Raw genomic sequence first — 26,022 nt, 5'->3', positions numbered from 1 at the left:
CTGAAGATTCAAGAGAAAAACAAACAATCGCAGAAGATATATATATATATATATATCAAATAAAGACAAATTTATAAAAATTATCAAAAGATGAAAGTTTCCGAACAAATCCTCACCCAAAAAAAGGAGAAGCTAAATGAATACAAGTAAAAAGAGAATAACATTCAGAAATAATGAAAAAAAAAAATGGAAAAAAGAAAAAAGAAAGCTAATTGAAAGTTTGACGCGGTTCTTTACCTGGCCAGAATCAAAAAAGGACTAAACATTCGCCTAAAATAAAAATATAAAATTATAATTAAGTAGTTGATACGCCATTTTTCTTTAGTTATTTTCTATTTTTCTGATTTAACTTACCAATAATGTTTTAGGATAAATGGTGAATCTGTTATCATATTCGGCTTAAGAATTATCTTCAGTATTTTTTTTAACTTTAAATAACTGACACTCAGATACTCCCTTCTTGTGGTCTAGGTTATAATTTATTAGTAACCAAAAAATCAACACATTCTTTGAACTTTTTTTGTATTTCCACTTTTTATTTAGTAGGTTGAAACCAGTCAGTGCATTTCTTTTCTTCTTTTTGACCTCTATATATATATATGTAATATTTTTAATGTTTTCAAATTTTATTGATTAAATTTTACTGCTCCTTTTCTTAGAGGAAATAATAAAATTATTTCCTTATTAATTTGTAATCAATAAATCCTCATTTACCTTTTTTCTGCTATATTTCAATTAATTTTGTTTTAATATTTATTTTGAAATTTAATTTTTCGGAAACGTTAAGTTAAATTACGATCGTAAATCATTTAATATGAGACACCAATCATTCTCAAAAATCTTGAAACCATTTTCATAAAAAAACAAGCTTTGGTTCCAAATTTGAAAAATTAAATGAAGAGTGAAGTGGTTTCCGTTCACCATCTTTAGTTATCCCAATATAATATTACATAGCAATATGACAATCCTAACAACGGAAATATTCAGTTTTACAAGTTACACTTTCATTCTGTCCATCTCGGGGATTGATTATAAATTAACATCGATACTTAAGATCTACTTTCAGAGAAAACAACTGTTTAATTTGTACCTTTTGTACTTAAGGTATTGCTAAGGATACATGGTAAACAAAAACGTAATATATTCTTTTCTGTTGCAAATAATGCATTATTAAATCTCTCTGTATTCAACAAGTCTTTTTTTTTTATTAGTTGTATTTAACCCAAAATACTGCAGTTCTGGGTTATTTTAATATTTACATTTTTTCTTCTTAAATGCTTGTATTGGAATGAAATTTATTGCTTATATTTTCCTATATATAACTTTAAAGGAAACAAAATGCTCTTTTGACCACATCTCTTTGATAATAAATATTAGATTACGTCCTTTTTTAGTTTCTTTTTTAGTTACATTTAATCCTTTCCTGCTGTTAAGCTATAATTAATATTTTATTTATTTAAGCTTAGAAATTTGATACATAGTCATCTACTAGCTTGCCAGTAAAACTGGTCATTAAATGTATAACTTATTAATTTTATGTAGTCCCTTATGTGGTGCTCCAATATACTGGTGTTTTCTTGTGTTTATGTAATATACTTTGAAGAGGGATTAAATAAATTTTATACAGATGATCTGCAAGCAGTCGTGGCTAGTAAATTGTTTTTCAAAGTCTACCTCTCTTATGTATTCAGGATATATTTTATTCTTCTCTACTAACAAAATCCATCTTTTTTATTCTCACTTTGAATCATCAGATATCTATAATTTATCTTTTTTAATTGATTATTAATATTTAACGCTAAATAAAATGTTAGATAATAACTTAGTTCTTGTTAAAGTGATCTTTTTTGCTGATCTACCCACCAAATAACAAAATTCAATCCTACCGATAATTATGGAGGAGGTGGAAAATTTTAGTTCCTTCTCGCTAGGCATTAACTGGTTTTAAGCAGTGGGATTGCAAAAATACAATTACAAAATACCATAATTCTTTCGTGCTCAAATCCCATTGAAATCTATTTTACGGATAGATTTATTGCCTCTAATTCATAATCAAATCTAATCTGTAATCTGTATTTTCCCAGAGATGTAGGAAACAGAAAAACTTCACTTTGAACTATACCTCCAGCAAAACCATAGCCTTCAGTCAGGAATTCGATATGTATAAGAGTTCATTTGGATGATAGGTGGTTTCTATCATATATAAGGTTACTCTTCTAAAGATGTTCGTAGTTATTACCGACCTTTTAAATTCTTTTATTTAAATCGAGTTTCTACTTATTACTAAATAAATATCAAGGAAACAGACAAGAGATATAAAATCTTAATAGAAGATTAACTGTTTGTAGTTTTCTCACATTGTATCGACGTTTTAGATAAACTTCTCAGTATTTTAAATGAATTGAATCGGTTACTATAATAATGTGTTGAATACTATAAAGTAATTAGGATGCAAAATTAATGTAGTCTTAAAGAATAGCTAAACATAATGTTAAATATTAAATGATAATGGATTTTATTGTAAACAAAATTAAATTATGGTTATTTTTTATTATAACAATCAATTGGATTGCATCTAACTGAGCTTTCTCGTCTACTCACTACATCCTTTGAAATTGCCCAATAGTCGAATAAAATATAGTATAAACTGTATAGTTTAGCTCATCTTTCTTCATACTTCTACCGGAGAAATGACCTTATTTTTCAATTTAAAAAAGAAAAGGTTTATGTGACTCTCGACGCGTTCGTCAAGGGTCTCCCTGGACTCTGGAAGCGTTCGTATCCTCATATTTGTGAGATTAGTAAGTATTTTAAGAAATTAGTGTGTAGAAAAATATTTTTCGGAATATTTTGGCGTCTTTTTGTGTAAAATACGCTTAATGAGTGACTGAGTAGATATAGAATTTAATAATTTTTAATATAATGTTTAACAATAGATGAAGTCCTACGCAAGAACTATCGCATGAAAATAAACAAATACAAAACAAAAGTAATGAAATGTATTAGAAATAACAAAGATGGACCAATGAATGTGAAAATAGGAGGAGAAAAGATTATGGAGGTAGAAGAATTTTGTTATTTGGGAAGTAAAATTACTAAAGATGGACGAAGCAGGAGCGATATAAAATGCCGAATAGCACAAGCGAAACGAGCCTTCAATCAGAAATATAATTTGTTTATATCAAAAATTAATTTAAATGTCAGGAAAAAATTTTTGAAAGTATATGTTTGGAGTGTCGCTTTATATGGAAATGAAACTTGGTTAATCGGAGTATCTGAGAAGAAAAGATTAGAAGCTTTTGAAATGTGGTGCTATAGGAGAATGTTAAAAATCAGATGGGTGGATAAAGTGACAAATGAAGAGGTTTTGCGGCAAATAGATGAAGAAAGAAGCATTTGGAAAAATATAGTTAAAAGAAAAGACAGACTTATAGGCACATACTAAGGCATCCTGGAATAGTTGCTTTAATATTGGAAGGACAGGTAGAAGGAAAAAATTGTGTAGGCAGGCCACGTTTGGAATATGTAAAACAAATTGTTAGGGATGTAGGATGTAAGGGGTATACTGAAATGAAACGATTAGCACTAGATAGGGAATCTTGGAGAGCTGCATCAAACCAGTCAAATGACTGGACAAAAAAAAAACAAAAAACAATAGCCATATTTTAACAGGAATATGGTTTGGGGGCGCCGTCTTCTTCGTTTAGTCTTGTGTGTTCGTGTGAGGTTGTGTTAGTTGCCAGTCCAGCTGCTGCTATTGGCGCAGAGCGGACCACGTAATGCGCCAGCCGGATGCGCGCCAACGACTATCCCGCTAAATAAAGAATTCTATTTTTTTTTACTATTTTTTTAAATATTAACTAATAATCCCTTTATTTTATTAATAAAATTAATAAATAATAATAATAAGAAAAATATAAATATAATATATAAATAAAAATAATCTACACTTATAAATTAGATTAAATAATCTGTAAATTAATTGATAACGGACTGCTTCTAGCGGAAGGGTGTTGCCTTGCGCAGCTGGCCGGCGCACCACCATTGGTCCGCTCTGTGCCAACAGCAGCTAAGATAAGTATGTGAACACATACGACAAACAAACAAACAAACAAACATACAAGCAAAGCCACGCACCATCTTGTTTATGGGAAAGATAAAAATGTGAACACATACAGCAAACAAGCAAACAATCCCACGCACAATCATTTTTTTATTGAGAGTGATAGAGATTAGGTTGATATGGAAACTATTTTTTTCTTTTAATTTGTTACCACATAATTTTTTTTTATTGACTTGTATAACAAGCGTGCCAAAAAAATAATTTTATATTGGAAAGTAAAATTCTCATCGGAATTATTTAATAAACAGAAATTATTTTTTTAAGTGTTGTGTCTATGCAAATGCTTTTTTTGGCAAAAAAGTTTTGTTTCGCTTGAAATAATTTTTTTTAATTATCACATAAAAAATATATTTATTTGTATGGTAAACTTGTAAAATATAATTTTGTAAAAAAAGAAAATTTTTCATCGATGGAAAGTTAAGCAACTATTTTTCGGCCTTGTTTTTTTACACACCTTTCAAATTAAAATTTCAGCCTACGACACACTTAAAAAAGAATTTTATTTTAATTTCGGAACAATGTTATAAATTCTTAGAGTATAAAGGATTGGCTAATTATTTAAATTAACTTTTTTTAATAAAAAAAAAAAAAAATTAAATTTAAAATTATTAAAAATTTGATTAGATTAAAAAGGTTTTTCTATGGTGGTTTGTTATATTTTATAAAGATAAAATCAATTATTACAATAATATTGACTTAAAAAAACAATTTTTTTTTTCAGGAGTTCTTTACAGCAACATATACAAATTCACAGTGGAAAGAAAGTTGTATGCACTGAACCTGGTTGTGTTTATAAATGCAGATCTGTAACAGAATTAAGATATCATTTAAGAACACATTCTGATCAACGACCGTTTAGCTGTGAACATTGTACGTACACTGCTAAAACTAAAGCTCAACTTGCAAGGTAATTTAATTTAAATAAATATATTTAATAATTTATTTGGATCTGTACTTTTGATCGACGTAATTCATAAGCCTTTGCATGCATTATAAATTTTCTTGTATTTTTAATTTTTATTATTTTTTTTTTAACTGGGAAATAAGTTATTCCTTCCTTTTCCTACCCATTATCATGACATGTAAACTATTTTTTTTATCTACATTATTATTTTTCTAAAATATCTGAGTTTTAAATTTTTTTATCGTTCAAAAGTTACGTTCAAACTTTTTTCTAGACATATTAAAGACTAACGTCAGTGGTATCCAAACTCTTTCTTGCCATGTGGATCTGTCAAAATTATACAGATACTTTTATACACTACAATTCTGGGGATAATAAATGCTTTTTCTGAATTAAACCCTAGTCTTAAATCGTTGATCGGTAATGTCGTGTTTCTATCTTGGATAAAAATTCCCCAATTTTTCCGAGGAATTGTGAAGGGAAAAAATCTGTAGGAGCCTTGAAATATTTTTATTTCAAAAATGCTTAAGATCAATATTGTCCCTGTCTTTACTTGCTATTTGAGTCTGTTTAAATTATATAATTTTTTTTTGTTATTTTTATAAGCCAAAAACCTTGAGGATGAGAAAGGTTTATCCTGTGTTAAACCAGAGCCTGGTCCTTGGGTGAATATTGTTTATCTTGATTTTTGTCCAGTTTATGAGTAGATTGTTTTTTATTTATTATCAGCGTTACATCTATTCTCTGCCCTGTTTCCTAAAGTTATGTAGATTTTGGTTAGACTCTCATTGAATCCGTGGTAAGGATGTAGAGTACTGTCGCGTAACTACGTTCTGTTTGTCAGATTTGATTTAGGAGTGCTTTGCCTGTGATCTATTGGTAGAAGTCTAAAAAAAATTAACTGAATTTTGATGGTTATCAGGTAAAACTTAACCTTCGAATCCCTGATGTACGTACTGATTTACTATTTTCAATATTTAAATTTATCTTATATTTTCTTCATTCTTGGGCATCTTCATTCAGAACATCTAGTATCGTGAAACTCTCTCCCTTCCTTTGCCTTTTAAGGACCAAAACTTTTAGAATTGTTTTCACTATATCTGAAATATTTATTTTTCCTTTTTCTAAGTGTAGGTCTACATATTATTATCCATTCTATTTTTTCTGCTTTTCTTCGTAGCCAGACTATATTGCCTTTTCGTTGTACTTTTTTCTGATCATTTTTTTCCTTCTAATTCTGCAATTTTTTAAGACCAACAAAACTTAATAAAAATTTAACAACAAAATTATTAAAAATAATAATTTATTATTTCAAGTTTAATTAACGAACTTTATTTACATTACCAGTTGTTATTCTATAAATATTGATAGGATAAAAAATATTAATTTTTTTTGCCGAAATAATAAATTTATTAACGTAAAGAGATCGACGATCTCCTTGGCGGAGGGGTAGCGTCTGGGCCTTTCATCTGGAGGTCCCTTCTTCGAATCCCGATCAGGCTTGGCATTTTTCATACGGTGCAAATTTCCAAACTCATATATTCAATTACAAGCTTCCTTGTAAGCTTCTGTGGTGAATCAATTCATCAGTGAAAAAATAAATCTTCCAAAAAAATGTTTATTTTAATTTTAAAAAAACGGCTGTTCTTAACCTATGGACGTGCTTAAAAAATCTGTTCATCGTCACTTTAAATTAGTTTCAACTATTTAAATTACCAGAATTTACTTTTTGTTAGCATAAATTACATTGTTAAAAGTAAATTAAAGTTTTTTTTTTTTTTTTTTTTTTTTTTAATTTTTTTGCCTATTCTTAAAATTCTTAAATAATGTAGTAGTTCATAAGATAATATTATTAGCTAGATATTTATTCCCTTAATACTTATATATACCTGAATGTCAAATGTATCACTTGAATTACTAGCGATATCGAACAATACAATGTCTCTGGTTTATTTATTCTTGTTTTTTGCTTCTGTTCTCTAGCAGATATTGCTGTATTATTATGTAAGTTATGCATTACTGTTGTTAAGTCTATTGAAGTACATTACAGTAGTTGCTTCAAATAAAAGTTTTCAGAACTGGTCGGGCGGTGGTTTGGTTTGTATAATGTAGAAGGTTTCTAACGTATAAAGACTCTTAGAAATGTAATACTGGGCTAATTAAAACAATCTTATCTTTAAGAGTGATCATGAAAGATGTTGTCGTACTTGTTGGTATATTGTATTTATATTCTTCTTGAACGACGGGGTTAACCCTTTACTATCAAAGGGTAAAACTAAAAGAATTGTAAGGAAAGAGATGGCAAAGAATGGGACAAGGGGCATCAGAACAGCACAGAGCACATTGTTTTACATTCCAACTCTTGGTACCTCGGTCGTGACTCGCCAAGTTTTAAAGAACTATGGCTCGTGATTCATGACACGGGACAAAAACAGCAACCGTACTGCATCCGAAGTGTAATAGGCATTATACGTAACTACGTAACGTCGGACGTATACAGGGAAATAAGAAGCGACGTCCTGTCTCTACATTGAATTATCTTGGGCTTCTTAAAAAAAAATTAATAAAAAAATTAAATAAAAAAAAAATCAACACCTAATAATTTATACCTTTAAGTGAAATTTCTATCGCGATAATATGTAAAAAGAAGGGTTAAAAAATCTAAAAAGAAAATCACATCGCATTCTACATCTTAACACTGTCTGCCTACTGCCTGACTTTTCTTATCGCAATCTCTTTTAAAATACTCTTTGTTCTTCTTACAAAACGTTTCAGCAAGATAACAATTTACCCATGTACCATGTATAATTCTTGTTTTAACTCTTCTTCTTCTTCCACTACTACTATTACTACTGCTACTACCGCCACTTAACTACTTATAGATACATTGAACAAGACGTAATCCAGTGAACAGGATCGATAATTACAATCGATATCTTTCAACTCGACAATATTTAATTCTAAATTAATATAGCTACTGCCGTAGTACAATATATACGTATGTGTATTGACATTAACTCGTCTTGTACTACATTAATGTTATAGAAATATAATAAAGTAGCTATTATACATGCTTCGCCCGGGAGTATTACCTGCACACTTATATGACTTATCAAAGCCCTAATAAGCTTTACACCGGTTAATTGAAAAAGGACTTCACAAATTTAAAAGATTATAAAAAATTATTTAGATAACTTACAGATTCGTTTGAGTACTCATTTCATAGAAAAACACATCAATTTTGTCACACAATCATCACTTTGGTTCGTTATGGCTTCCATTTGTAATGCGACATATATCCCATCTGAAGTCGATTTCATTCCAAACTGTAGCCAGCAAGTAGGGTATTACCTCTCCAGTTGCGGCGTTAATTCGAAGTCTTAGCTCAACAAGATGAGCAGGCAAAGTTGGTAAATAAACCCGTTCTTTAATGAAACCTCACAAGAAAAAATCTGGGGAACGATATGACTACACAATTGGACCTTCACAACTAACCCACCGACCTGGAAATCGAGTATCAAGAAAATCTCAGACTTCTAGGCGGTAATGAGGTGGTGTCCCGTCTTGCTGTTAGTAGTGATGTCCGTGTTGGTTATCATCGTCTAATTGAGGAATTAGAAAATTTTTAATCTTGTAAGCGATACCATTTATGGTTGCTTCCTGTAAGAAGAACAGGCCGTACAGTCTTTGTTTGTTTAGGGTACAAAAACTGTCTCAATGAAGGTTTGGTGCGAAGAGTAAATCGTACTCTTTACGAAAATTACGTTGAACTGTAGTTGCTGACTGCAAATCGTGAAATCAAAACACACAGCGAGCAGGTTCGGCGTCAGTAAATGTATTAATTTTTAATAACATTATTGACAGCACTGGTGGCCGAATTTAATATTGTAAACTACGTGAGTCAAAACTTGATGTAATTTGTTGTGAAATGAGACCTCAAACGAATCTGTAAGTTATCTCTAAATTTTTATATGCTTTTAACATTGTCAAGTTCCTTTATGAATCACCGGGTATTAAACAAAAAATGACTATTGTTGAAATAAACTAATTAACTTTCTATTTCATAAATACCATTGAACAGCTTCAGGACACTTCATAAGAACCATTTTCTAAAGAAAATATTCAAAATGCGAATTGAGGTGAAATGAAATTTAAAAAATATAATAAAAAATCTGTTGTGGACACTACATGACTTCCTTTTTCGCCTATTTAATGGCATATATACATATTTATAAAATTAAAAGTACATACAATTTTATTTCATTAATTACTTCTGATATCTTTTCATTTTTTTTTATTTTTATTGTTATTATTATTATTATTGAATATTATTTATAGCAAATTTTTATTCAGAGGTTGATATTTATTAATAATTCGTTTGATTTTGGATTTTCTCTTTAACTGCAGTCATAAACCCTCATTGAGAGCTTTTCAACCATATATCATAAGTGGTACTTATTTTCATTGGTTCCAGAGTTACAGCCAAGTGAAATTTTAATTAATGAAATATTTGATTTATTAATAATTATTAACCTCCGATTGAAAATAAATATTAAAAGAAAATCGTAAGTTATTAGTGAAATAAAATTTGATGTGCTTTTAATTTTAATTCAAAGATTTTTACAGAGGTTAAAAATGTAAATGTTCGTTTGTTCAAAATCTTAAATCTCTTAAGGTTCTTCACAGATTGTTTTGAAATTTTCATACAACGTTGCATTCGAATACGCGCGTGTTTTTATATACCTAAGATGTCACACCTACGATAGGTAAAAACATGCTTTTTTTTTAAAAACAGCGCTATCTGTTGGACGTAAAAGCAACACATGCTATAATAAATACTTACGATTCCATTCCAATGTTTCCAATATGTGTGTTTGCTACAGCCTAAAAAACTACTGGACCGATTTACGCGCGGGGAAAAAAGGAAGAAAGGTAAAAGTCGAAAAATTATAAGGGAAGAGGGGAAAATGGAAAAAAGAAAAAAGTGGAAAACGGGAAAAGGAAATGGAAAGAAGAAAGGAGAAAAAATAAAAATGAAAAGGGGGAAAGAGGAATATGGAAGGAAAGGGAAAGTGGGGAAATGGGGAATTGAGAAGTGGATATGGTAAAAATTAAAATGGAAAGGGAACTGGGGGAAATCAGAGAGAGGAGAAGGCTAAATATGGAAGGTTAATAATTTGAAGTTCCGTAATGTTCATTTTGTTAATGTTTTATTAAACTTTCAGTTGTGTTCATTTAACCTATGTATATACTCAAATCTAGCAATAGCCAAGCATTGCCGGGTCGGCTAGTTTTTAATAAATCTATATATTTAAATTTTAATAAATAAGTTTACGACTTCATATACATATACTTTTTAATGTATATGAAGTCGGATTCGAACCGATGTCTGCATGGTTACGGATCCGACACGTTCTCACTTACACCACATAACTACTTGAGCGACGTGAAACAAGATTAATATAAAATGCTGATGCGGACACCACAAACAAATGTGATGCAATGTGGTGTCCACCAGAATGCAATTTTGTAACTGTCCACCTTATTAAAGAATTTGAGGATCGTATCTCACTTTCAAATGAAATAAGTTTAAATGAAATATAGCAAAAAATGTGTAAATGTAATTCAATAGGCGTATAAGGAAGCCATGTAGTGCCCACATCAGATTTTTTTATACAGGTGTTCAAAAATGTCAGGATTTTAAAGTTATTTAGTTAACTTTCACTTAGAATAATGATTAGAAATAAAATGAAAAAGTAACTCTTACAGTATTTCCTTACATATTTTCAATGTGACCACCTTTCGTCCAACGGATAGGAGTGTATATCCCGTACTTTAACCAGCATACCTGGAGTAATGAAGGTAACAGGTGCTTCAATCCTGTACCTCAAATCAGGTAGACCAGTAAGTAGTGGGGGCACATACACAATATCCACTATAAAACACCGAAGGAAAATTTACATGGTGAGCTTGGTGGCCACAGAAAGAAAGTTCTGCATCGGATCCATGCCTACCGATACAGCGTTTGGGAATACAGCATTCAACCGATCCTGTGCAGAGTTATGCCGGTGATGAGGTGCATCGAGGTAAAATTCTCTGATACAACCGGGAAACGACGAAAGAGCCATATCCTAACAAACAACGTTTGTTATACTTGGTTTAGCGAAAAAGTATAACCCGTAAACTTGCTGGAATTTTGAACAGAAAACATTTGATTTTGAGCAGCCTCTTTCGCATTGTAAGAGTAAATGAGGATTTTCTGACCCCAGATACGGATATATGTGTATTAAATCTTCCATTAAAATGAAATATTGACTCATCCCTAAACACAATACGATCAAAAAAGTCGTTACCTTCATGCTGCAATATTTCAATTGCGAAGACGGGCACAGCGAAGGCGGTAGGCTTCAAAGACAGTAACTGCTGTAAATGGTACGGACGCATAATAAACGTTTTCTTAAAACATTCCAAACCGTCACAACAGGTACTGCTAGTTCGCAGCTAGCCTTCTTAATAGAAAAACTCCCCGGCACGTTCAACATTTTTCTCAGACACCCTCGGTTGTCGCGTACATAGACATAGACATTGCCCTTAACATAGACATTCGGTGGTTTCAACCGACGGATGTTATTATCACTTGGAGGATTATGAATAAACTTTCTACTGAACGTACGTTAAACTATAACTACAGATTCATATCTAGCAAATTGCAAAACACAAAAGACTTTCTGTTCAGGTGTCTCCATTTTTGCTAGTGGCGCGGTCAGACGGAAAGATAGGAAAACATTTTAAGGTTATGCGTGCTACGAAAACTGTTCTTTAACGTCTTTGATTTTAGCCTTAAATCAACACTATACCCATCTCATCAAAGAGATACAACAAAATAAAACCCCAATATTTACTAGTTTCTAATTAAATATGAAAGGCATGCTCGATTTTATATAATTGAAAAGATTACGGGGAAAAAATTATAATCAAAAATATTTTTTTTTCAGTAAAATTTTTGTTTGTAATTTGTTATTTCGTTCTAAAATGATGTAATCGATAATATTTCTCTCAAGTACTTTATCGGCTGATAAGCTTTATTCCTGCCTGTACTTTCCAAGTACTGTATTTTTTGTACTTCTATCCAACTTTAACTGATACGCTAGTGAAGAACTTCTTTACAGATAGCTTTATTACGACATCCTTTAGTCTTAAATCATTTATTTTATTTTAACCAACAAGAAGATTTAATAATTAGTGTTTTATAAAATATTTTATTTCTTAAAAATTTATCAGTTTCTACACAAAAATAACAGCTTATTTGGTTTTTGTAATATTAAACAACTTATGAATGAGAAAAAATCTAGTGACACCAATCTGTTGTTGATTGACTTGATTCTATTACCTCCTTAAGAAGCTAAACGAACCTTTCTTTAAAAAAAATAATTATTTAAAAAATTGTCTTCTTTAAAATAATACAATTTAACGTTATTTTACCAATTTGTTATTTTAAAATGATTTTCTTTATTATCCATTACACTGTATCGTTAAGCTCTCTGCAGACGGGTGATCGGTTTGTGGCATCTTATATTTTCGATCTTAATTTAAACGACAAAATATTTCTCTATAAATAAACTTGTATATTTATAGACTGCGTTATTTATTCGTGTCTGAGAAAGTTTGTCCAAGTATTTATTTCCTAACGAAAAAAGGAACTTTATATACAATTTTTTTATATTATTGTTAATCGTAGGTACGTAAATTTTTGGGTTAGAAGAAATAGCATCTTTGTTCAAACACAGATACATTTTGAAATAATCTGGAAGATTCGGAGAGTATTCTGACTTATCCTGAATTGTGGTTTTTGTTTCATAAAAATTGGACAGTTGAATAATTACCGACGTAAAAATGAAATCAGGTTTTAGAAGAGACAGAAGAAGAAATCATAGGTATGACAATTTAAAACATTTTTAATTCTAAGAAAGTTTTCACCAGCAGAATATCTTTTTAAATTTTTTTCTTATAGGCGTATAGATTACTATAGCACATGTAAAATAATAGACCTACACATTCATACCAGTTATTCAGTTAACCGCTCGACTAAGCTTGTCCCAAATTCACTGAGAAGATTATTCGAACGGTGAGCACTTAGCAATTCGCTGGTTAGTAATTATCTCAGTGAATTATTTCACAATTTTATAGGAGGAGATGAATTTTATTAAAATCGTACGTAAAATATGGTGCCGATACATTTTATAGTTTTGCGGATGTTCTAGGCCTTTCAGCTCTCCATATCACTAAATTGACGCTCCATACACAATGAACGTTTTTGTCATTAATTTTTTTCCTGATGAATTAATTCCCTACAAAGGTTTACAAAGAAGTTTGTACATGGGAACATTGAAGTGCAACTTTCCATATGGCGAATGAAAAATGCCATGCCTGACCGGAATTCGAATGGGACATTCGGATGAAAGGCTAAGACGCTACCACTCCTCCACGGAGATCGGCAATTTTTCGCTAAATATTTAAAAAATTAGGGTTATTGGAAAAGAATGAACCAATTTCAAGACACACTTTTTCAATTCAATAGAACCGTTATAAAATGTCACAGATATTTGAAAGAGTATGCTTCTAAGTTTCAAAATAATTACCGCATTAGCGCGCTAGGTATGGTGACCTCAAAATGGCGAATCAGCAACAAAAGGCGTTCTGTGTTCTCGAGTTCGCGAAAACAAATTCGGTGGTCACAGTTCAGCGTGCTTTTCGAAGACGATTCGACATTAATCCGCCCTCTCCGAAGAACATCTGACGTTAGTTTCGACAGTTTGAGGAGACTGGGTGTCTAAAGGAAAACGTCCAGGACGACCACGAGTTTGGAATTCAGCGTAGCCCACATAAGTCCAGATTTCGAGCTAGCCGTCAGCTTACAATTCCTCAACCGACTACATAAGACTACATAAAACATCAACCGACATAAAAAGACGTCTACATAAGAAACTATACAGGCTGCAGCTGGTTCAAGCACTTTCCTATAACGACAAAAGGAAGCGATTGGAATTTTGCGAATCGATGCTGGAGAAAATGGAAGACGAAACCTTGATTTAACGTTTAACTTTTACTGATGAAGCGACCTTTCATTTATATGTCACAGTCGATCGTCATAATGTTCGTATCTGGGGATTGGAACCCCTACATGTAACAGTTGAGCAAGAGAAAGATTCTCGAAATGTGAATGTGTTGTGTACAGTGCGCAAGGACAAGGTTTACGGTCCCTTTTTCTTCGAGGGAAACACCGTTACAGGAGAAACATTTCTCAACATGCTCCAAAACTGGCTCTCCCAGTTACTGTAAGCATATTTACATGACTTCATTTTACAACTAGTTTGAGTACCCCCTCACTGGCACCTGATGGTTCAAGCTTTTTTTAACGAAAAAGTGCCCTGACGATGGATTGGTCGAAACGGTTCACAAGATCTATTCTTTATGCTTGTCCTGCGAGATCTCCAGATTTAACCGTATGTGACTTTTTTTCTTGTGAGTATATGTTAAAAATTTTGTTTTTCGTTCACCGCTATCCACAAATATCGACGACCTTAAACATCGAATATCATCTGCGATCAACTCAGTGAATCATGTTGCTACGCGTCGAGAATGAATTCTCTTATCGCCTTCATGTTGTCCGTGCTGATTCTGGTGGTCGCATTAAACACTTGTAAAACAGGAAATGATACTTGATTATGAGTAGAATAGATGCGATTTGGTAAGAATTTTGTATTATTTTTCCTTAATAAAATATTAAGTTATGAAATCGGTTCATTTTTTTTTTTTAATAACCCGTATATTATTTCTAAAATATCTGAAAAATAAGTTAGTATAGTAGCTTACTTTTAGTATGTAGTTGAAATAAAATAGTATGGCCAGTAATGACGATTACAAATTACCGACAAACTTCCATCAAAATTCTAGTGCTAAATGTAAAAATAAACGAAATATTAAAATTAGCCCGAATAAAATTACATGTCATATTCTGCCTCATTGGTTCAGTCGATTTTTATTATATAAATTTAGAGTGCTTGCAAAAATTACAGTTTTCGAAAATTACAGTTAACTTTTCACATATTGCGTCATCCATCGGCCAACCTAAATTAATCCTACTGAAAGCGTATAAGAAGTTATTTTTCTAAGTGTACCGAGTAACCTGCATCATGGTGTTACTATTACCCTTATTTAACTATCACTTCGCATATGTACGATTATATGTACACATATTTATATGTGAATGTGTGTCAGTTATAAAACAGTATGAAACTGAAACAAAGTCATGAATTTAACATTTAACTTTTATTTGCACAAAACTTTGTTCTATTTTATTGTTTACTCATTTATTTATCTACAATCTAATTATCTGCATAAAATACTGTATTATTACGCAATAGTAGATTACGATATTCAACATATAGCTTTTTATTATATTGGTATTATCACAATTTACCATGGTTTAATCTAATTAAAAAACTTTACTTTTACTTTATTTCTTCTGTTTTTAGTCGCATCAACATTTAAAGTCATTCATTAGCGACTTATCAGTGTAATGTAACTGTACCGGTAAATGTGCAGTTTTGAACAAATTCAGACCGATCATTCCTAAAACGTATGGTTAATTGAAACCCAACCACCAAAGAACACTTTTTGAAGTTATCCTTCTTAAAAAATGCAATGTACTGCTTAGTTCAATAATGTCGTGAGTCTCTTCTGTCGCGCTTTCAATATTTATATACTGACATTAAAATTTCATACTTTTAGAAAGTTTCGATTTATTAAATTCGTTTGCAAAAATGTAGAATAATGATTCTGAAAATTAAAATATTTATACTAATCTAAGCGTTTTCATTTGTGTTTGATATCATCTTCAGTAAGTAAATCACAGAATGGTTGCAATATATTATATCACACAGAACATAATCATTATACAAATACATACCCCCTTCTACTCGTATACACATAAAATTAACTTTTTCGATTACAAAATGTAACTTTGTTGATTTGTCAAATAGGATGCAATATCAAACAAATGTATAATTAAATAAATCTTTATTTGATCGGAACGTAAAAATACATTATACAGATCACATCAATATAAGATAAATTATAAATATAAAAAAAATTATAAGATAAAAAATTAATGTGTTTAAAGTCTATCTTTTTTTTTTTTTTTTTTTTGTCTTCAGTCATTTGACTGGTTTGATGCAGCTCTCCAAGATTCCCTATCTAGTGCTAGTCGTTTCATTTCAGTATACCCTCTACATCCTACATCCCCAACAATTTGTTTTACATACTCCAAACGTGGCCTGCCTACACAATTTTTCCCTTCTACCTGTCCTTCCAATATTAAAGCGACTATTCCAGGATGCCTTAGTATGTGGCCTATAAGTCTGTCTCTTCTTTTAACTATATTCTTCCAAATGCTTCTTTCTTCATCTATTTGCCGCAATACCTCTTCATTTGTCACTTTATCCACCCATCTGATTTTTAACATTCTCCTATAGCACCACATTTCAAAAGCTTCTAATCTTTTCTTCTCAGATACTCCGATTGTCCAAGTTTCACTTCCATATAAAGCGACACTCCAAACATACACTTTCAAAAATCTTTTCCTGACATTTAAATTCATTTTTGATGTAAACAAATTATATTTCTTACTGAAGGCTCGTTTAGCTTGTGCTATTCGGCATTTTATATCGCTCCTGCTTCGTCCATCTTTAGTAATTTTACTTCCCAAATAAAAGTCTATCTATATTAATTATTTAATTACATATACATGAAATAATAAAAAGGTAAATACATTAAATATTAAACATTACTACAAAGTAATACACAATTCAAAAATTGCTAATGAAAATTATTTTTAGCAATTTTTAGCAAGTAATATTGAGCGAGATGCAAATAAACATGTATCTTTTGTTGTGTTTTTTAATTAGTATTATGTAAAAATTCCTCGACAGAGTAATATTGTTTACGTAAAAGAAAATATTTTAATTGCATTTTAAAATTGGTGAGAAGATTTTTCAAGTGGAACGGAAATTTATTAAGATTGGCGATGGAAGCTATAATAAGCCCCTTTCTTGTATCCGAAATAAAGTATGTGTTGAGTTATACGAAAACAGTTTCGTTGTTTGGTTTGGTAAAGGTGGATATTGTTAATTTTTTAAAAATAAATAAACATTCTTTCTAGTAACATTGCTTATTTATAAATATAAACTCAAGGATAAATTAAAATATTTAATCTACTAAATATAGGTCTACACGATTCACACTTAAAGGCTACAGGTTATTTTCTTAAAAACACTCTCTTACTTTTTGAGGGAGCCCCAAGAGATAACACATTATATTTATATGAGAATATATGTAGGCATAATAAATATTTAAATAATAAGCTTAGCGCGTTTTATTAAGGCATTTCATAGCAAAACAGTGTAGCTTGATTTTGTTACAAACGAAATTAATACAATCATCCAAAGAGAACTTCTCATCAAATAAAACACCCAGAAATTTGACTTTGTGCTTAAATCTACCAAGATTGAGAATAAATCCATCAGTATTGACAACAATCTTAATTCTAAATATGCGCAAAAAACTATCAATATCTTATTTGAATAATATGAAAAGTGTATCACGAATTCTCCCGGGGCTTTCATAACCTATTCTACTTGTGAAGATAATGGAAAAAGTTCATAGAAACATATGCCCCAATGTGCTTCGTTTGCGAGTTACGGTTAGTAAAAGATTTCGCTCGGATTTCACTTACCCCGGTGAAATCAGGTAGTACTAACATTTGTAGGAAGTTAATTAAGGGGCAAAATTAATGATTTCTTATGGTTTTTGATATGAAAAAGCAAATAGAATAGGTCCCAGAACCTAATTTGCAGTAGTTTTTGGGAAATTTGGGGTTAAAACCAATAAATTGGTTAGACTCCTATTTTTTATGTTTGACGTACAATAACTTTGTTAAATAGGTAATAAACACATAGAGCTTTTAAGCAAAATTACTAGAGAATTTAATTCTCAAACATAAAAAATATATAAACAGAGTTTGAAATTTATTTTCAAACATAAAAGACAGGATTTTTTACATATACTATTATTTTAATTTTTAATTTCCATAGCTGTAGAGCTATGCTGCAAGAAAGAAAGTAATCAAAAAACGGGGTATGTGTTTTCTTTTACATTTATCGATATTTATTGACTCAGGAACCCCCAAAAACTAAAAAAAAAGTGGGGGAGGGTAATGCTCGTATGTATGTATATGCATTGACGCGTCTGAAGCTTATTAACTTGTTTACGTAAATGAAAATGATGAATAAACCGGTTTTGATATAATTTGACCCAGAGACTCGTGTGTATGGGACAATTCGTTGGTAAAAGTTTGGAATCAATATCTCCGAGCGGGGTAGATAGTTTCTTTGGGGTCAGTGTTCTCAAAACTTTGTAAATATGAGTACGTGCTTATCTTACCGTTTAAAAAAATTTAGTCCCTAAATTCTTTCCTACCTCAAAAATCTAAAAAATCTATCTTTTTATTTATTGCATGGTTTTAACCGAATTTTTTTGTCTTTCTAAGCAAAGACGTAGTGCAAGTGGCCCAAAAAAATACTTTGGAGCAGTTTTGGGGGGGAGCCGATCAAAATTTAGAAATATCGATTTTTTTTAGTTTATTCATACTTTTAATAATATTGCAATAAAATTTTTAATTTAAATGAACTTTCAGATTATTTTTGTCTAATAAAAAGAATTTCTTGGGAGGTGATTTTGAGGGCGGGAAGCAGAAAAGAATAAAAAATTTAGATCTTTTGAATTTTTTAACCTTCTTTCATGTATATATCATTATTTTTCACTATATAAGAATAAATAACCACAATAAAGAAAAGTATAACAACTTTGTTGTCAGCTTTTTAAATTTAATTCGGCATATTTTTAAGACGAGTTCCAGTTATAAAGTTTACGTGATGGATTAATCAAATATTTTTCTCATGACGTAAACTATATACTTCCATGTCTAAACGTACATTCTGATATTTTTAAAAATATCCTATGTTGAATAAAAAGTACCGGTAACTACAACACGATAGGAATGTTTTATCTGAGGTGTATGTGGTATATCAATTACCGTCACATTATATATTCAATTATTCATATAACATTTGTGGGAATTTTGCAAGACGAAATAAAATTTAAATGAATTGAAAGTTTGATATATTATTTTTATTTTTAATTATGCAAAATTAATGTTATTTTTTTTTTATAAATATAAAATATGATTGTTGTGAAAATATTCCATTTTCAATTCCAACTGATGACAGTATTTAAGGATATGAGTCATATCAAACCAGTTTAGAAAGGAATGTCGATGTTAACCAACTCTTTCTCTTCCATTACAAATACGCGCGCGCGCGCGCGCACACACACACACACACACACACACACACACAAATGCATACATACCTTTTTTTAATTAAAAATAAAGAAATATTATGACCTGTTAAATAAATTTATAGGAAGAAATTTGAAGAAAATACCTGGTTATTTTAATCATACAGGTTTTTTTTTACTAATGTAAAGAATTTGACTGATGAATTAATTCACCATAGAAGCTTCCGAAGAAGCTTGTGCTTGATAATATGAAAATGGAAGTTTGTAGCAAATGGAATTCCATGATTCCATGCCTGACCAAGATTCGAACCCGGGACCTCCGGATGAAAGGTTGATCCGCTACCACTCCGCCACGGAGATAGGTTTTATAGTGCATTTATTCTCTCACTTTACACACTTGTCAGTACTAATCCAACTATTACAGTATTATCATGCTTTAAAAAAAGCGATATCTTAGTAAATACAAGTATTTTTTTTTTTTTTATTGCTATTATTAGTTTACGCCAAATTTAATAGTTGTAACAATAATTTTAGGAAAATAGTATTGTGTTGATCTGCCTTTTTTATTGTTTATTCTTAGAAATTTTGTACGTCAGATAAACTCAAGCTGATTGTGTGTAATTGCCTAAATTAAACTAATCAAGCATAATCTTTTAAAATAAATTATCACATATTTTATTTTTGTAATAAAAATTTTAACATAATTGAAAAAAAAACTTTTATTATAAATATAATTTTTTTTAAATGCAGACTAATTTTTTAATTAAGATTTATTAAAAAAATGTTATATATAATTTTTTTACTAAAATCACCATAAAGAGTTATTTCCAAAAAAAAAAAAAAACAATTTAAGAAGCTTTTTTTATAATTTATATATGTGCCAATTTTTATGATGCAGTAAAGAAAACAAATGCAAATAAATGAAAATAATTTTTGTTAAATTTTTTGTTTAAAGTCCCTTTTTTACTAAAGATCTTTTATTATAAAATTAATTGGATTAGATTAATAGTATAACAGGAAATACACTTATATAAGGGAGGCTAATAAATAGAAAAATTAAAACATTGTAATTAATTTAGATTTTTTTTTATCGTATAAAGTAAACAAAAAAAATCTCATATACCTTCTTCTGTCTCTCTCACTACTTTGTGAACCATACTGTTCATTAGGACTCTCTAGAATCTTGATTAGAGTAAAATTAAACTTTAAAAAAGATTTTCACTGGTCCCTATTTTTAATGTCTATTTTTATTGTACAAATAGTGTAACTGGAATATTTCAGTAACCATTATATGAGAATTAAACATATTAAATATTCAAATTCATCATTAATTTTTTTTTTTTAGGCACAGCAAAAAACATCTTGGGATGGCTGGTAGAGAGCATAGATGTCAACATTGTGGTTTTAAAGGCGCTACTTCTTCACATTTAAGAAGACATTTACGGCTCCATACAGGAGCAAGACCATACCATTGTCCTTACTGTTCATATACCTGTAATCTTTTGGTATATTTTAATTATTTTGAATGTTTTCTAAAATTAAATAAATTAATTCTAATTTACTTTATTTTATTATGTACTGCAATATAATTTACATCTTTGGTTTTTTTTTGTAATATAAGTTACATTTTTTTAAGTTGCATCGATCATTATGACCATTAGCCACTTTTAAATATAAGAATCAAAACCTATTGCAAAAAATGAACCTAACACTAATTTAGTGATATATGGACATTAAAGATGGCTGTGGCTATCGACATTTTTTTCTTACTTATATTTTCTTTTTATACTTATGTGTTAAAGTAACATATGACTAAATAAGGATATTAGTTTTTTTGTAGAGCCTAAGATAGTCCAGTGTTTTGGAACCATCAAGTTGAAAAAGACAGCTTACCATCTTATCTAGTTCTTTTTCATTTCAACCCAAACTATTGATTTGTTATTTTAAACACCTTTTGTCATTTAAAATGTTATTTATTCTTGCACAATTAATTTTTCCAGCTACAAACCCTTCACTAGTTTAAATAGTTAACATTATTAATTGTTGTTCCTATCTTTAGTTCTTTATTTAGTAAAGATTAGTATAGTTTTTATAAAAGGTAATCTTTTAATTAATTTAATTTTAAATGAACTGATTAGAAGATCTTTTAATCCACTTAAGTAATTTATTAAAAACAAAAATTGAAATAGAAAAAGGGCTTAAGGTATTATGTTATACAACTCAAAAATAGTTGTGTTGTCTGGTGAATATTGTACTCTGTGATCGGGCTGCGGTGTGGGAGGGTGTCGGCATTGACCTCGCTCCCAAAAGCGGACCAAAGCAGAGAGAAATAGGGTATGTTTTCATTAGAGGCTTATTAAATTTATGAATTTGTTTCTTGATCTTTAAGTAAATCAAGAGGACTTTGAATAATTTGAATTGTAGCATAAAATTATTGTTGTTGTGATCAACAGTAGGTAGTTAATTCAGTTCCTTTGTTTAGTTAAGTCCTTTCAGTCTTACTTAAGACTGTGTAAGATGTAAATTGTTTTGAGTTCATTAAATAGTAGTACACCTATGGGAATGTCAGTTGTGGCATTTGTGTCGGTGGCATCCTGGCTGAGGCAGACTGGATTGTGTCAAAAGTCGAGGTTTCAAACATGACCTCTGGTAAAGCCCATAAGGCCTAGGAACAGAGGGGGTGGCAGAGGGTATCTTCCCGTACAGGGGTCAGGATGTTGCAATCAACACTTGTTTACTGGGTATGTGGATACTATTTTTGGTATTTAAAGACTCAATCAAGCAATGATCTGAGTACATAGTCCAGTTGAAGTTAGATAGAGGAAAAGTTTTTGTGTGAAACCTTTGGTGTTAGAGGAAGGCACAGGATCACACTTCCATGAATTGGTTAATTTGATAGTTGAGGGTTGTAAGTTATGGTAGGTGGTCGTGGTTGGAAGAGGTCATACGAAGACTATTGTCTTCGTAAATAAGTTGGTGTAAATACACTGATGGAAATCTCCACCAAGGCATTTGCATCAGTGGCATCCTGACTGACTGCATCAGAGGCTAAACTGATGGCTGTGTTGACTTATAAAGCCTAGAGGGTTTAAAAGACGACCTCTGGTAAAGCCCATCAGGGTTAGAAACGGAGGGAGGGTGGTGAATATTGTTGGAATGGAAGGGTTGGTGTGGCGATCCGGATTGTCACAAGGCAGATGTCTTCCCCTATGGGGGTCAGAATGGTGAATATTGTTATTTTTTTAGGAGTAAGTGTGTATTTTGTTTTCTAGAAAGTATCACATATTCATAGATATAAATGTATGGATATGTTAAAATGTTTAATATTTATAAAAAATCGATTGACATAAATCATTCATACCAGCACCAAACAAAAATTAGACAACCGATTTTTATCTCCAAAAATTTATAATTGTAAAATGATTATTGGCATATGAACCTGTACCTATCAGAGAAACTATTTCCAATGGTATAAAAATCAAGAAAATGTTATGTGAAAGAAATAATACTTTAACATAAACATCTTCAAGAATTAAGTTCTTAGTTACGTTCTAAAGTTTATATCATTGATTTTCCAACTTTTTCATCTTCGTATGAATTTATAATTAAGAACACGTAAAATTAACTTAATTTTTATATTAATCTGAGTATTCTTAATGTATATTTTTTTTTAAATTTTAACTTCAATCTAATTTTAAAATCATTTATTGATAATTATACCTTAAAATTATAAAACCATTATTTGACAATTGCTTATATACTACTTTTTAATTTCAGGAAAATCTAAGAAAACATGTTTTATTAACAAAGAAACATCCCGGTAGATGTTTGTATACTTGCAATGAAGAAAATTGTCAATATACAAGTAATTCTAACAAAGACTTTCGTACTCATCTTGTACTGGAACACAATAAAAATGTCTCTTTAGCAGCAGCTTACGTAACTGGTTTATACCATTCAAGTGAAGATCCTCAGAATAGAGAGACAATTTTAGCACCAACTTCCAGGTAATATGTTGATACTACAAGACCTTTATAATAGTAATTTTTCTTCTAATATATCCCTACTTATTGATTCTAGTACTTTTCTTCATCATCAATTAATTATCTATGATTCTTTTTCTTGTTTTCTTCTTTGTTACATTCCAGCAATTATGTGATTAGGAAGGCTGATGACTGTTCTCCATCTTCCTTCATTTGCTATTATTTCTTCTTAAATATTCATTCTATTCTATATACTGCATTTCGACAACACATCACTCCATACCAATACATTTTTGATATTGCCATTTATCTGATAACTGTTTTGAGGTTTACCAATTGATCTTTTTTCATATAATTGTAATAATACATCTGTAACATTAATGAAACTGATAATTTTTATCAGCATTGTTTTAGGTAAAAAAAAAATGTATACCTTGTAAAACTGTATTATTAATATGTTAAATTTTTAATTTAGCCTTGATAAAAACTATATACATTGTTTTCTCTTTAAATCAATATAAACATTTTACTGTGTATTTCATTAAATTTGTTCAATCATCCTATATTTATTTGAAATATATTATTTTCTGATGCTGCTCTCTAATTTTCAGTTTAAACTTTAATATTAGCCTTTACAAGATATTTTAGTACATCTTGTTTCTTTAAATCTTATCATTATATGCAATCATTCATATAAGAATGTTATAGTAATTTGTTATTTTCTTGAGAGATAAAGGCATAGATATCATATATCATTTTAAAAAAAGGGTAATGTTTTTGTAACTGGTAAACATTGAATTTTCTTTTCGTTACTTTGATATTAATGGTTTCTTTTTTATTTTATAGAAATAATGGAGATGATAGAAATCAAGTTCAGAATGTTGTCACAGAAACAGCCAACAAAAACTATCTTTCAAATCCAACATTGGCATCAGTTGCTAATCGTCAAGAAGATCCAATTTCTGCAGTAACAGTGGCTGAACCGAGTGATGAAATAATATACATTCAGTTACCATCTGATGATGCACTTGATAGTTATGATAGTGGAGTACCATTTTTTTCACCGGCTGATCATTTTCTATGTTCATCAGAACGACCCTTATTCTTTGAAAATTTACCTGCTAGAACTACGACAACTAATATTAACTTAAGTGATTCAGTTATGTTACTTCCACCAACTGATACAGAAAGAGAATTTATTGTTATTAGTGAATCAACAATTGAACTATTACCACCACAAGATGGGAAAAAGAAATAGTTCTTAGAGAAAATTAACTTTTTTTTGCTATTTTCAATAATAATTTTAAAACAAGAAATTGACTTTTTTAGAGTAAATAATCTAAAACCCTTTCATTTAAATAAAAAAAATTAAAGATTTTTCCAGTACATTAAAAAATATATTGGAAAAACCTTAGAATACTTTGACTCATGGTTACTTCATTACCAACAATTTTGTATTATTATGATCAAGATTCTTTCTTCAGTGTTTAGGTTTGGGTTTCTAGATATCATTCATATCTCACAGTCTTTATCTGGCTGTAAATTTTAAATATCACAGAAAAAATAAACATTTGCCTGAAATTTTTTCTGGGGCTAGGTGGGAGTGACTTGGGGCACGGTTTTCTGGGAAAGTACCCTTTTTGATACTAATTTACTAGAGGAAATTAAGTATGAAGATTTAAACCATGAGACAACATGTCAATTGCAATGAGGATTCAAACACAGAACCATCTGGATGAGTGATGGATGTGATACCACTCCACCATGAAGATCAGTAAAGTCACAACCTTAATTTTTTTTAGACTTGTAACACTTTCAACCATAATTATAAACTTGTTGAGTTTTAATGTTATTTTCTTATGTGATCTTAACAATTTTGATTTTTGATCATTTCTTGCAACATTAATGAAGTCAGTCATTGTCCCAAAGTCCTTATAAGTGTATAAGTACAATAAGTTCACTTATTTATAAATAAGTTCTTAAATAATTGCATTTATTTCCTGAAATTCTTGGTAAACCTATGTTAAATATTTTCACCCTATTTTCACATGTGATGATACCTTCCAATCAGCTCTTGTCTCGATCAATTTAAATAACTTATTATCAAAGTAATTTAATAAATATAGTAATTAACAGTTCATTACAGCAAAAATGTAAGCTTTATGCCATCATTATTTGCTTTTTTATCTTGTAACTGTATAAAACTGTTCTTTAGTTATATAATATGTTGATCAAGTTATGAAAGTAGTTTCAGTTTTAGATTAGGTAAAATAAACTAAAGTTAGGTTAATTTAGCTAGACCCGCCGGGTTGGTCTAGTGGTGAACGCGTCAAATAACTGGTAAAGCCAGTTATTTTTACATGGATTTGAATGCTAGATCGTGGATACCGGTGTTCTTTGGTGGTTGGGTTTCAATTAACCACACATCTCAGGAATGGTCGAACTGAGAATGTACAAGACTACACTTCATTTACACTCATACATATCATCCTCATTCATCCTCTGAAGTATTATCTAAACGGTAGTACCGGAGGCTAAACAGGAAAAAAAAAAAAAGGTTAATTTAGCTAGCAGTATTTTTAAATGTAGTAAAAAGA

General features: G+C 30.2%; 1 protein-coding gene across 1 annotated transcript in view; it reads left to right on the top strand.

The window, feature by feature from the left end:
* The window catches only part of LOC142323896 (uncharacterized), a 255,617-nt gene extending 230,033 nt beyond the window's left edge, over nt 1–25,584 (top strand). The window contains exons 9-12 of the mRNA XM_075364229.1: nt 4,845–5,030; nt 20,788–20,947; nt 23,220–23,449; nt 24,272–25,584. Of these exons, the coding sequence (XP_075220344.1) occupies nt 4,845–5,030; nt 20,788–20,947; nt 23,220–23,449; nt 24,272–24,683 (988 nt within the window). The 3' untranslated portion in view covers nt 24,684–25,584. The remainder of the gene's footprint in view (nt 1–4,844; nt 5,031–20,787; nt 20,948–23,219; nt 23,450–24,271) is intronic.
* Nucleotides 25,585–26,022: the final 438 nt, after the last annotated feature.

Source organism: Lycorma delicatula, chromosome 4 (assembly GCF_047948215.1).
Source record: "Lycorma delicatula isolate Av1 chromosome 4, ASM4794821v1, whole genome shotgun sequence".
In the NCBI taxonomy this organism is placed as follows: Eukaryota; Metazoa; Arthropoda; class Insecta; order Hemiptera; family Fulgoridae; genus Lycorma; species Lycorma delicatula.
Note: the sequence above shows the minus strand (reverse complement) of the source record. Positions and strands in the feature narration are given on the sequence as shown.